This window comes from Lepisosteus oculatus, chromosome 4 (genome assembly GCF_040954835.1).
Source record: "Lepisosteus oculatus isolate fLepOcu1 chromosome 4, fLepOcu1.hap2, whole genome shotgun sequence".
NCBI lineage: Eukaryota > Metazoa > Chordata > Actinopteri > Semionotiformes > Lepisosteidae > Lepisosteus > Lepisosteus oculatus.
Window position 1 is genome coordinate 15756063 of NC_090699.1, and position 13325 is coordinate 15769387.

The 13325-nt window shown below is 53.8% G+C and overlaps 2 protein-coding genes across 2 annotated transcripts in view; both read right to left on the reverse strand.

Annotated features, from left to right (window-relative positions):
- LOC102689789 (butyrophilin subfamily 1 member A1-like) overlaps positions 1-13325 on the reverse strand; it is a 402034-nt gene that overhangs the window by 348631 nt on the left and 40078 nt on the right. The gene's annotated exons all lie outside the window — the stretch shown is intronic.
- On the reverse strand, positions 4377-12695 carry LOC102689987 (3 beta-hydroxysteroid dehydrogenase type 7). Its single transcript, XM_069188125.1, has 6 exons — positions 11846-12695; positions 8883-9038; positions 6696-6804; positions 6033-6132; positions 5478-5640; positions 4377-5317 (listed from the first exon to the last, which is right to left on the reverse strand). Exons 1-6 carry the CDS (start codon positions 12000-12002, stop codon positions 4923-4925), a joined length of 1080 nt encoding a protein of 359 aa, XP_069044226.1. The 5' UTR covers positions 12003-12695; the 3' UTR covers positions 4377-4922.

Below are 13325 nucleotides of genomic sequence, written 5' to 3' on the forward strand. Positions count from 1 at the left end.
GAATGGAGAAACCCGGGGAAAGGGGTTATGATGGGAAACTGCTCGTTTCTCATCGCCTGGCAGTCCGAGGACGCGCCACCCAGCCGGAGTGCAGGGACGATCCCAGCTGTGGGCCAGCCTTCCGTGGGAATCGGTCCAGGGTGAAGAGCTGAGGGCTAAGGGTGTTTCCTCGCCGCCTGGGAGCTCCCATCCAATCCAAATAACTCCATGGAAATGGGTCTAAACATTTACATCTGGGAGACACAAGTACAGGGTGGGGCGGGTAAAAAACAACAACCCCCGAAAAGCAAAAGCGAAACAACTGTGGTTTTTTATAGGGAGTGTAAACGCAACGGAACAGCACACCGAGAACTCTCAGATCAAACACACAGACAGCCACACAGCACAGCTCTGCGCCGTCGGGTACTGCGACACGGCAAGACTTCTCCAGCACGCACCCGAGCACGCCACTCGTCACTCAGTCAGAGCGGCTTCTGGGAGGAGTGGAACAAGTTCAATCAAAACCAGAAGGACCGGCCGTCCACAATGGAACATCTGGCAAACACACTGTGAAAATCTCTGTCAAAAGCTCCCAAATACAAATCAATCAGACCACAGCACTGTTTATGAAAAACTCGAAATTTTGGAATTGGCTATCAAAGACAACCAAAACCCCTTAGACTCCCTGATCACTGAGCAGGAGCTACTGGACAAACTCCAGGCCCCTCAGACCACGCAAAGCCTGTGGCCACGATGGAGTCAACAACGAGACGCTGAAACACGGCAGCCCGAAGTTGCAACAAGCCCTGCTCAAACTCCTCAATCTCATCGTGACAGCCGGATGTTTCCTCCCGCCTGAGCACGCCCATCTATAAGAGTGGAGACAGACTCGATCCCAACAGCTACCCACATCTGGCGTCTGGTCTTGACCGTCACTGTTGCCTGGTGGTGCTGTGGCCCGTTGGAGGACAGACGTATCGCTAAGACAGCTGAGGACTCTGTAGCTGTCACAGACCCCGGTCACAGACCCCGGTCATGGGCCAGTGGGGTGGACTATTTTATTGAGTGCTGTCGCACCTCCTTCCTCCCATCAGTTCGATCTACCCCATGACCAAAGACGCGATCAATGAACGGAGTTGATAACGAAAGTTCGGGAGGGATGACAACAACCACGCTCGATCATCCGCAGCTGTCAGTAATTTGCAATCACTCCCTTCGTCCTTCCTCCACCGAACGCTATAAATACCAGCGGGATTTCCTACTCTCCCTCGCGTGCGACTTCTGCATCCCACCTCCACCTTTGCAGCTGCCCCTTGGTCACCCTGCGGGGGGGTCCTGGCCTCCTCGTCCTGTGGCCGGGAGGTCGGCCCTCAGCCAAGCGGGTTAAGCCAATATTCGCTCCACAATAGTTCATCACGCTCTGATCTTGGGTGTTGTCATTCCTGGTGAATTATAGAAATCAACCGGCTGCAAAACCAACAGTGATGAAAAGGCGTAGCCCACAATTGCCAGTGGTTACTGGTGGAGTGGTGGCTAAGGATCTGGGCTTGTGGCTGGAATGTTGCTGGTTCAAATCCTGCGTCCGGCAAAGGAATCTTACTCTGTTGGGCCCTTGAGCAAGGCCCTTAACCTCAACTGCTCTAGGGGTGCTGTACAATGGCTGATGCTGTGCTCTGACTTCAGGCTTCTCTCTCCCTGTCTGTGTGTCTCATGGAGAGCAAGCTGAGGTATGTGAAAAGACAAAGGCCTAATGCAAGAAAGTGTATAGGGCTGATAAAGTGATCTGATCTCTTATCTAATATGTTGGCACGATTGCTGATAAAAACTAACCTTTGGGGAAAACACAGATGCCCTGTGCAGGAAGAGTCGAGAGTGATTGTTTTTCCTGACGAAACTCTGCTCTTGTAGAGGGGACCCGCAGCCCTGTTTTCAGGTTTCAGGGTCAGAAAGAATCGTGCGTCTCAAACCCCAGTGAATACGAAAAAGAACACAGCAGCGCATAAAACCTCCAATTTCCATCACAACAGAGACAAAATTTTCCAGGTATGCGCAGCGTCATGTTCTGCGATTCAGAACGAGGCGGCGAACTTTCCGGTGACGAGTGCGGCTTGTGAAAACAGCTCTTAATCCAATAGAAATGTTGCTTTCGGTTTTGCCAACAAATACAATTTATTATCTAACTCTCGGTGCAGATCACGTTGGCACACTTCTGTGGTGGGATGTCTGCTGCAGAACCTGTACTCATTCACTCGCACGTCCCGTTGCTTTAGTCATTACCGGACTAGTGAGCAGGAAGGGCCCCAGTTCGTGGGGACTACTCTCACACTTCCCTCTGGCGAGACCAGGGCTTTGCAAAGATCACAATTTTGTGCTCAATTGGAAATTTGTAATTTTTTCGATAACTTCAAATAATTTATTCTTGTACTAAGATTTAATGACCTATCTGAGACATTGGGACTGCAGTTCTCCTTTAATATGTGTGCTACAACCATGACTTTATCCTCTAGAGGTTTCATTGAACCCGTCCTAACATTCACTGCAGGAGCCCGGTTTGGTAACCTGAGCACACAATAGAAACAGACTGAGCAGGATTGTGAAGGCAGCCAGCAAAGTCATCAGAGCTCCAGCTGCAGCTGTCAGACAGACAGTATGATCACAGACAGTATGATCACAGACAGTATAATCAATCACAGACAGTATAATCAATCACAGACAGTATAATCACAAACAGTATGATCACAGACAGTATGATCACAGATTCTCATGACCACCCCTTGAACTGTGAACCTGAGCTCCTTCTGTCTGGGCGTCGATTTAAGTGCAATAGAACCACGTTCTCCTTTATTCTTACAGCTACTAACCAGCTTAATCTGGACAACTGCTTGTGTTTTTGACTTTTTTCTTTCTTCGTCATAGATGTGTCAACCTTACTCACATACGGCCCAATTTCTTCTTTTTTTTCTAAATGGTGACGATAACTTTAGCTGCCAATTTGTTTGTCTCGTCTCGTGATTGTGTTTCGTATTTGAAAATGGGCTCGTGTTGTGCTAGATGTATTGTGCGCCAGGAGGTCGGCCCTCAGCCAAGCGGGTTAAGCCAATATTCGCTCCACAATAGTTCATCACGCTCTGATCTTGGGTGTTGTCATTCCTAGTGAATCATAAAAATCAACCGGCTGGAAAACCAACAGTGGTGAAAAGGTGTAGTCTACAATTGTCAGCGGTTACGAATATATTGGCACGATTGCGTACCTGCCTGCAATGCAAATTTCCCACCTGGGTGTCAGCAGAGGAAGCAAGAGGAGCAGCTGGCGGTGAATTGCTGGGTCAGGCTGCCATCTGCTGGTCGGATTCGGAAGTACAATGTTCAATGATTTTCCCCTGGTCACAGGGGTCCGCAGCCTACTCCCAGGAAGCACTGCGTGAAAGGTGAAAGGTGAGATACACCCTTGACAGACCCAGACACACATTCTCACACCGGAGCCAGTTTTCTCAGAAGACAATTCACTTACCCACGTCTCTAGACGGTAGAAGGAAACCCACGTGAATACTGGGAGAACATACCAACTCCACACATAGAGCACACCAGGAGTTGAACCCAGGGCCCCAGCGCTACAGGGCAGCAATGATAACCACTGCAACACTGTGCCACCTATTATTATTGTTGTTATTATTATTATTATTATTGAGAGACAGGCTCACTTTCTGTTCCTCAGGCTGGGACAGGAGATCACACACAGTATTATTATTGAGAGACAGGCTCACTGTCTGTTCCTCAGGGTGGGACAGGAGATCACACACTGTATTATTATTGAGAGACAGGCTCACTGTCTGTTCCTCAGGGTGGGACAGGAGATCACGCACTGTATTATTATTGAGAGACAGGCTCACTGTCTGTTCCTCAGGGTGGGACAGGAGATCACGCACTGTATTATTATTGAGAGACAGGCTCAATGTTTGCTTCTCAGGCTGTGACAGGAGATCACATGGTGATCCAGTTGTGCAGACTGTGGTCACTTGGCCTGTTATCTCTGGACAGACAGGTCTGCCTGTGTCCAGTTTCTATGTCCAGACTGTGGTCACTGAGCCTGTCCTCTCAAGCCAGGTCTGACTGTATCTGTACTTCCTCAGACTTGGTTTCTCATTGCTGCCTCCTACGCTGGTCAGACTAGTGTTACTGTCAGTTTAGGGTCTGTAGCAGTCCAGGTAGTGTGTGTGCCCCTAAATAAGGGACACACAGGTGTTGTCTGATCTGTGCTGTGTCTTGGTTGACTGGGTTTTGTGTTGTTGTAGCTGCGCTTGTGTCAGAGCACCTTCCAACAGATGTCTTGAATAAAGGACTACATGATGAGCAAAATGTCCTACTCAAACGGTAACAGAAAACAGAGGTGCACAGTATTTTAAAACCACATGTTTATTGAGTGTAAAACAAAAAAAAAAAACTGTTTCTGATTCACACAGACAGTAGAGTTGCCACCCTGCACCCTGATGTAGTCAGATCTCAGGAGCTCAACAGGACTTAAACGAAGACGAAACTGCTGCTACAATTGTCAGTGGACCAGTAGGGGGAAGTCCACCAAGGTGACCTGGGACACTTGTTGTAGGAGACCAGCTCGTGTGCCCACCGTGCAGACGCTCTTCCTTGGGTGGATCACTCTAACTTTGGGTGTGTCCAGGACAGTGTCACTCCTCCCTTGTGGGTGTGTCCGAAACAGAAACGCCCCCCCCCACCATGGGGGCGTGTCTGATACAGAGCCACTCCCATCGTGGGGGTGTGTCTGATACAGAGCCACTCCCACAACGGGGGCGTGCCTGATACAGAGCCACTCCCATCGTGGGGGTGTGTCTGATACAGAGTCACTGCCAACATGGGACTCTCTGTTGTCCCTCCACCCTCCCCGTCCCTGCGGCGCCACTGATCCGCTCGGATCGGCACCTCCACGCTCACTCCCGGAAGGTCTGCACCCAGGCCTGCGTGCGGCACCGGCTCTCCTCCCAGGAGTACAGGGGCTGGTAGCCGAAGTGGCGGCGGGCCTTGTCGGTGCTCACGGTGAAGGTGGTGCTGGCCACGGCCAGCGTGTAGCGGTTCAGCTGGGGCGAGTAGTTGCACAGCGGCCTGAGCAGCGTGTGCAGCAGGTCGTTGGTCATGGCCGCGGCCCACAGCAGCCACATGGGGATGCGCACCTCGCGGAAGCCGAAACCCGACAGGAACTGCATGTTGAAGTCCACAAAATTCTTGTAAGGAGACTCGTCATAGCAGAAGTACACCTGCCCTCCCAGCAGTAGGGGGCGCTCCTGCAGGGACCTGCAGGCCAGCAGGTGCATCCAGGCTACATTCCCTGAGGCACAGAGATACAGGAGACAAACTGTGAGTCGGAGGTGATGTTCAGGTATGAGGTGAGAAGACAGTGAGATGTAGGTGATGTTCACGTGTGGGGTAAGGAAAGTGAAACAGAGGTGATTTTGAGGTGTGGTGTGAGTGAGGATCAGTGTGTGTACCTGCATAGACACGGCCCTGTTCAATGTTGTTGGTAATGGCACGCAGTATCCAGCTCCCAGTCTTCATGCCCCTTTTGTAGAAATCCTTCATCACCTGGTGGTTCTCCCCATAGATACCAGTGGGGCGCAAGGCACAAGTGTACAGGACCTTCTCCCCACTGATCTGAAACAACATCACACATTGGGTACTGTGGTTACAGTAGTTCAGGTGGGTAGCTGCGTCAGCATGCGTAGGCTGCAAAGGAACAAGTAATAGGTTTATTCCATGCTGAAAAAAAGAAGAAAGAACACAACGTTTCGGCCGTGGAGCCTTCTTCAGGTGGTTACAGTACAGACTGGGGCAGGAGGTACAGTCCCTAAGTGCCAGTCTGCAGCAGTGAGGGCTCTGTGCCCAAAGGACAGACTGGGGCAGGAGGTACAGTCCCTCAGTGCCAGTCTACAGCAGTGAGGGCACTGTGCCCACAGGACAGACTGGGGCAGGAGGTACAGCCCCTCAGTGCCAGTCTGCAGCAGTGAGGGCTCTGTGCCCACAGGACCGGGGGGCTGCAGTCTTACCTGCTTGCCGTTGGCGTTCAGGACCAGCCTCTCGGCCTCCGCCTTGCTCTTGGGGTAGGCCATGTCGTGGAAGACATTGTACTCCGTGTCCTCGTCCCCCCTGCGGGCGCCAGCGGAGAGAGAGGAGAGTCAGTCCAGCTCCTCCTCCACACAGCCACTCCAGCTCCAGGAGGAGCGAACGACAGGGAGGAAAGAGCACAGGTGTGCCGGTGACACCTGGAGAGATCCGACTGGGATCAGGAGAGATCTGAGCGGTACAGGAGAGATCCGACTGGGATCAGGAGAGATCTGAACGGTACAGGAGAGATCCGACTGGGATCAAGAGAGATCTGAGCGGTACAGGAGAGATCCGACTGGGATCAGGAGAGATCTGAATGGTACAGGAGAGATCCGATTGGGAACAGGAGAGATCTGAACGGTACAGGAGAGATCCAACTGGGATCAGGAGAGATCTGAGCGGTACAGGAGAGATCCAACTGGGAACAGGAGAGTTGTGACCAGGTCCAGGAGAGATCCGACTGGGATCAGGAGAGATCTGAACAGTACAGGAGAGATCTGACTGGGATCAGGAGAGATCTGAACGGTACAGGAGAGATCCGATTGGGAGTTAAAGAGACAGGAATGACACAGAGAGACAGTAATGAGTCAGTGAGACAGCCTTGCCTGTAAAAGTGGTCTCCTTTGGAATTGGGCCCCACAACATTCATGCTGCTGGTGTAGACAAGATACTGGACCCCCAGCTCCTCGCAGGCGCGCAGCACGTTCTCAGTACCTGCAGACACACACACACCAGAGGGGGCGTCAGAGGACCTCGACACCCTGAGCAAACTGACACCACTGCTCTGAGCTTCCAGAGGACCTGCAAAACACAGCAAATTTAAGAACACATCACGGCAGAGTGAGATTCCCTTGTAACCCTCCTCAGTTTCATCTGCAATGACATAACAATTCAAATCAACTTGAAGAATTACACTCAACTGATAAGAAGAGCCACAGAGTGTCACATTATATTCCCTCCTCCTTAAGGGTGCTCCAGCCCTTTCACTTTAGACTTAATTCTGTGCACCTGACCCCTTTTCCCAGCCCACCTTAAAAGCCAGACGCTGACGATCACCCTGGCTCTGCATCTGGTTTCCGCACCGTGCAAGTCCGGGACCTGGAAGCGCCTGGTCCCGTTAAGGTTTTAACCTCTGTTCCTGTTCCTGTTCCTGTTCCTTGTCCGCCAGTTCCGACCCGGTTCGTGTTTTTTAATTCCTTGTTTGGATGGATCACCTGGCTATGGACTTTCTTGTGTTTTTGGTTTCCCTCTATGGGTTACTTTTGGATTGTTTGCCTCGGCCACACCTCCCCCGTGCACCAGCGCACTTTGGACACGCCCCCCTGTTTTCAGCTCCGTATTCCTGCATGACTTTTCCCCACGTTTCCCCACTTCTTCGGATTGTGTCGTCCGCATAGGGTCCGGAAAGAACTGTACGTTACACAGAGGAGAGCAGCCATTCGGCTGGTCTGGCCTGTGATGCAGTAAGAAGACAATTGATCTGTGTGTCTCATCCAGCTGTTTCTTGCCAGACGTCAGAGTATCAACTTCAACATGGCTGAGCAGCTTGTTCCACACTCCCACCCCACCTGTGTGTTAAGTAGTGCCCTCTCTTCTCGGTTTGAAATCCACATCCCTGTGGTTTCCACTTGTAATCCTGGTTTGTGCTTTACTGCAGTTTCTGAAGAAATCTTCTGGGTTAACTTTGTCAATGGCTTTGAAGATTTTGAATACCTGTGTCAGTCACCTTGTAATCTTCTCTGTTAATACAGACTAAAGAGACTCAGTTCCTCCAGCCTGTCAGTGTGGGACACTCCCTTCAGACTAAAGAGACTCAGTTCCTGCAGCCCAAAATGTACCTCGTCGCTCTTCTCTTCTGAATCGAAGGGTAGTGGAGAGCGATGTGAATATAGTTGTCCTACAGGTGCTTTCCTTATTATTTGTCAGTAAAATGAATGTGAAGAACAAGCCTGGAGGAGATGGTTTGTGCAGAGGGAGGAGAACAGCCCCGCAGGTGATCCCAGCAGTGAGCGCTGGTCGCCACAGCCCTGCTCTCATGCCTGCGGCTAGCCGCGAGGCCAGGGCGGGGTGTCAGTACCCCAAAGTCGGCAGCGGGGTGACTCAGAGGCGACTGTGGGCTGCGTCATGCAAAACACAACACAGGGAGGGGGGAGAGGAGGCCCTCGGCCCGTTTGGGCTACGAAAGAGAACTGACCCAAGGAACTCATGCAGATGTCTCTTGTTCCACACCCCCACCACCCTGTGGGTAAAGTAGAGCCTCCTGCTCTGACTGGAGGATCTCAGCCAGCTGTTTCTTAAGAGAAAACAGAGGGTCTGCTTCAACAACGTGGCTGGACAGCTTGTTCCACACTCCCACTGCCCTAAATTCAAATAATTCGAGTTTAGCTTCATTGTCATGGAAGCAGGATATTGACACTTTCCCTTAAAGACTTCATCTAAAGACTTCAGAGATTCAGTTCCTTCAGCCTGTCAGTGTGGGACACTCCCTTCAGACTAAGGAGACTCAGTTCCTTCAGTTTGTCAGCATAGTGTACCCTCTTCAGACCTGGGTACTCTGATCGTCAGTGGCAGTGCGTTCCCCGTGCCCGCTCCCGAGACGGACTGGCAGTCCAGCCTGTCTGTGTGCCGGTGGGAGGGCAGAAACATGTGAGCTGGCATCAGAAGATGCAGCTCGTCAGCGTCTCTTCCATCAGCGCCCGCAGCTTAGCGCTCCAGGTATGGACAGGGGTCGGCAGGGTCAGTGCCCGGGCACTGGTGCCCAGCAGGGAGGGAGCGGCGCGGCCGGGACTCACCGTGCACGTTGACCGCGCGGATGGTCTCCTCAGGGATACGGTAATGGACGTCCACCAGGCTGGCAGAGTGGATGACGAGGTGCGCCCCCTGCAGGGCATCTCTTACTGTGGGGTAGTCAGTGATGTCACCCTGGATCAGTCGGATCTTCACTCTCTCTGTGGGAAGAGGGAAAAACCGTGATGTCACACATACAGCTGTACATACTGGACTGCACAGGCGCTGTGATGTCACACATACACCAGACTGGACTGGACCGCACAGGCGCTGTGATGTCACACAGACACCAGAATGGACTGGACCGCACAGGCGCTGTGATGTCACACAGACGCCAGACTGGACTGGACCGCGCAGGCGCTGTGATGTCACACAGACACCAGAATGGACTGGACCACACAGGCGCTGTGATGTCACACAGACACCAGAATGGACTGGACCGCACAGGCGCTGTGATGTCACACAGACACCAGACTGGACTGGACCGCGCAGGCGCTGTGATGTCACACAGACACCAGAATGGACTGGACCGCACAGGCGCTGTGATGTCACACAGACACCAGAATAGACTGGACCACACAGGCGCTGTGATGTCACACAGACACCAGAATGGACTGAACCACACAGGCGCTGTGATGTCACACATAAACCAGAATGGACTGGACTGCGCAGGCGCTGTGATGTCATACAGACACCAGACTGGACTGGACTGCGCAGGCGCTGTGATGTCACACATACACCAGACTGGACTGGACTGCGCAGGCGCTGTGATGTCGCAAAGACACCAGACTGGACTGGACTGCGCAGGCGCTGTGATGTCGCACATACACCAGAATGGACTGGACTGCGCAGGCGCTGTGATGTCACACATAGACCAGACTGGACTGGACTGCGCAGGCGCTGTGATGTCACACATACACCAGAATGGACTGGACTGCGCAGGAGCTGTGATGTCACACATAAACCAGAATGGACTGGACTGCGCAGGCGCTGTGATGTCACACAGACACCAGACTGGACTGGACTGCGCAGGCGCTGTGATGTCACACATACACCAGACTGGACTGGACTGCGCAGGCGCTGTGATGTCGCAAAGACACCAGACTGGACTGGACTGCGCAGGCGCTGTGATGTCACACAGACACCAGACTGGACTGGACTGCGCAGGCGCTGTGATGTCACACATACACCAGACTGGACTGGACTGCGCAGGCGCTGTGATGTCACACATACACCAGACTGGACTGGACTGCGCAGGCGCTGTGATGTCACACAGACACCAGACTGGACTGGACTGCTCAGACACTGTGATGTCACACAGACACCAGAATGGACTGGACTGCGCAGGCGCTGTGATGTCACACATACACCAGAATGGACTGGACTGCACAGATACTGTAATGTCACAGCACATGAACTGTACTGTATAATATTAATGAACTAAGATTTACAAATAACTGAAAGTAGGAAAGTGTTTATCACTGCTTCATCACTACTCTCGGGGGCCCTGCATTTAATTCCTGGGGTGTTATCTGTGTGGAATTTGTATGTTTTCCTCATGTTCACATGATAGGCTGAGGGAGCATGAAGGATCTGAAGGGAGTGTCCTACACTGACAGGCTGGAGGAACTGAGTCTCTTCAGTCTTCAGACAAAGCCTATGACAGAGAGAAAGAGTCAATATCCTGCTTCTATGACAATGAAGCTAAACTCGAATTAATTGAATTTAGGGCAGTGGGAGTGTGGAACAAGCTGTCCAGCCACGTTGTTGAAGCAGACCCTCTGTTTTCTCTTCAGAGCAGTCAGAGCAGGAGGCTCTACTTTACCCACAGGGTGGTGGGGGTGTGGAACAAGAGACATCTGCATGAGTTCCTGGGGTCAGTTCTCTTTTGTAGCCCAAATGGGCCGAGGGCCTCCTCTCCCCCCTCCCTGTGTTGTGTTTTGCATGACGCAGCCCACAGTTGCCTCTGAGTCACCACACTGCTGACCTCGGGGTACCGACACCCCGCCCTGGCCTCGCGGCGAGCCGCAGGCACGAGAGCAGGGGCCGTGGCGACCAGCGCTCACCGCTGGGATCACCTGCGGGGCTGTTCTCCTCCCTCTGCACAAACCGGCTCACCGCTCACAGAGCATGCAGAGCGTCATGCATCAATGTCCCTCGCATTGATTTCACTGGCAAATTGTAAAAACATCACCTCCAGGACAACGGTAGCCCCATCACTCCCCTTAGATTTAGCCCGACGAACCCCAAATAATGCTGAAAAACGCTGCGGGTCTCCGCATCCATTTTAACGGGCTCGAGTCCAACCGTGAGAGTTCGGGTCCCGTGTCGGCTGAGAGCCCCGCAGCAGAACCGGAGGTGATCCGTTTGTCCTCCCTCGGGGAGCCCTCCTGTACCCCTCACCTCACCGCTTCACCCGTGACCGCGGCACCCTTCTGGCTCGCGGTGCGCCGGAGCCTGACCCCGACGGGCACGCGGCGCCAGGAGAGAAGCTACTCCCCTGCGCGAGGGCATCTGTCCGTCGCCGGACACGTTCGTGCGGGACAAGGACACGCGGGACCCGCAGGACGGACCCGCTAACCACCGGCCTACGCGCCGATGCCGCGCTTTCGCGTGTCCTTCACTCCGCGCTCAGCGCCCCGAGCGCGAATCACGGAGGAGACCGAGCTCGCCCGCCGGGACCGGCGAGACTGAGACACCGCGACACCCGGACCTGTGACGGACACGCCGCGGTCACCTCGGTGCGGGTCGGCTCGACCCCGCGCTGTTAGTCTGGTCTCCGCCGGCATTCGTCGCTCTCCGGGACGTCCGTCCGGCTGAAGCCCGAAGCGCTCTCGGGTGTCAATCCGGTTCACTCTGGGACCGAGCGGGTTTACAGCCACCTGCCCCGACTGAGCAGGCGCTGCCGGTCTTCCCGCCTGTATAGCGCCTTCGGCAGCCAGTGCCTCGAACCCCGGACCGGCCTCACCTGTGCCGAGCTGCTCCAGGCTGGGGTCCACGTGCAGGTCGAAGAGCCGGACCTCCGACACCGTCTCCTCCTTCTCCACCAGCAAGCGGACCAGGTGCTGACCCAGGAACCCGCAGCCGCCCGTCACTAGGTACACCCTCCCCGGCTGGACCGTCATCCTCGCTGTCCTCGGCGTCTCTGGCTCGGCGGTTGTGTTAAAGTGGCGGACCGGATCGGACTCCCTTCTCCCTCAAAAGCGGATCGCCCTCTGAGCCCCGGGTCCGGCGCTGCAGGATCTACAAGAGGGGCGGGAGGGGCGGGGGGAGTGACCGCGAGACCCCCCTGGAGCGTGGACAGCTCCGTGGGTTGGGCCTCCCGTCAAACAGCTCGGACAACCAAACCCGCCGGGTACGTTAGTGCTCTGTGTGTGCCGGTTTGGGGCCGGTTTGGCTCTTTTGGTTTCCGGGATATACAGTAGCGCCTTGTTATTTTTGCTGTGTCGTCACTCAAGCCCGTACAGCAGTGCAGGGGGACCGAGCTGCTGTCATTCGTGTGTGGTACATTGTGCCGTGAAAAGTAGCTTCTTCAATGGCTTTGTATCGAGATATAGTGCCTTAATTTTCTGTGTGTGGCTCTGTGCAGCTCAATCAGTCCTGTGAGTGTGTGTGTGTGTCTGTGCAGCTCTGTCAGTCCTGTGTGTGTCTCTGTGCAGCTCTGTCAGTCCAGTGTGTGTGTGTGTCTCTGTACAGCTCTGTCAGTCCTGTGTGTGTGTGTCTCTGTGCAGCTCTGTCAGTCCTGTGTGTGTCTCTGTGCAGCTCAGTCAGATCTGTGAGTGTGTGTGTCTCTGTGCAGCTCTGTCAGTCGTGTGTGTGTGTGTGTGTGTGTGTGTGTGTGTGTGTGTGTGTGTGTCTGTGCAGCTCTGTCAGTCCGGTGTGTGTGTCACTGTGCAGCTCTGTCAGTCCTGTGAGTGTGTGTGGCTCTGTGCAGCTCTGTCAGTCCTGTGTGTGTCTCTGTGCAGCTCAGTCAGATCTGTGAGTGTGTGTGTCTCTGTGCAGCTCTGTCAGTCGTGTGTGTGTGTGTGTGTGTGTGTGTGTGTGTGTGTGTCTGTGCAGCTCTGTCAGTCCGGTGTGTGTGTCACTGTGCAGCTCTGTCAGTCCTGTGAGTGTGTGTGGCTCTGTGCAGCTCTGTCAGTCCTGTGTGTGTCTCTGTGCAGCTCAGTCAGATCTGTGAGTGTGTGTGTCTCTGTGCAGCTCTGTCAGTCGTGTGTGTGTGTGTGTGTGTGTGTGTGTGTGTGTGTGTGTGTGTCTGTGCAGCTCTGTCAGTCCGGTGTGTGTGTCTCTGTGCAGCTCTGCCAGTCCTGTGAGTGTGTGTGGCTCTGTCCAGCTCTGTCAGTCCAGTGTGTGTGTCACTGTGCAGCTCTGCCAGTCCAGTGTGTGTGTCACTGTCCAGCTCTGCCAGTCCTGTGTGTGTGTCACTGTGCAGCTCTGCCAGTCCTGTGTGT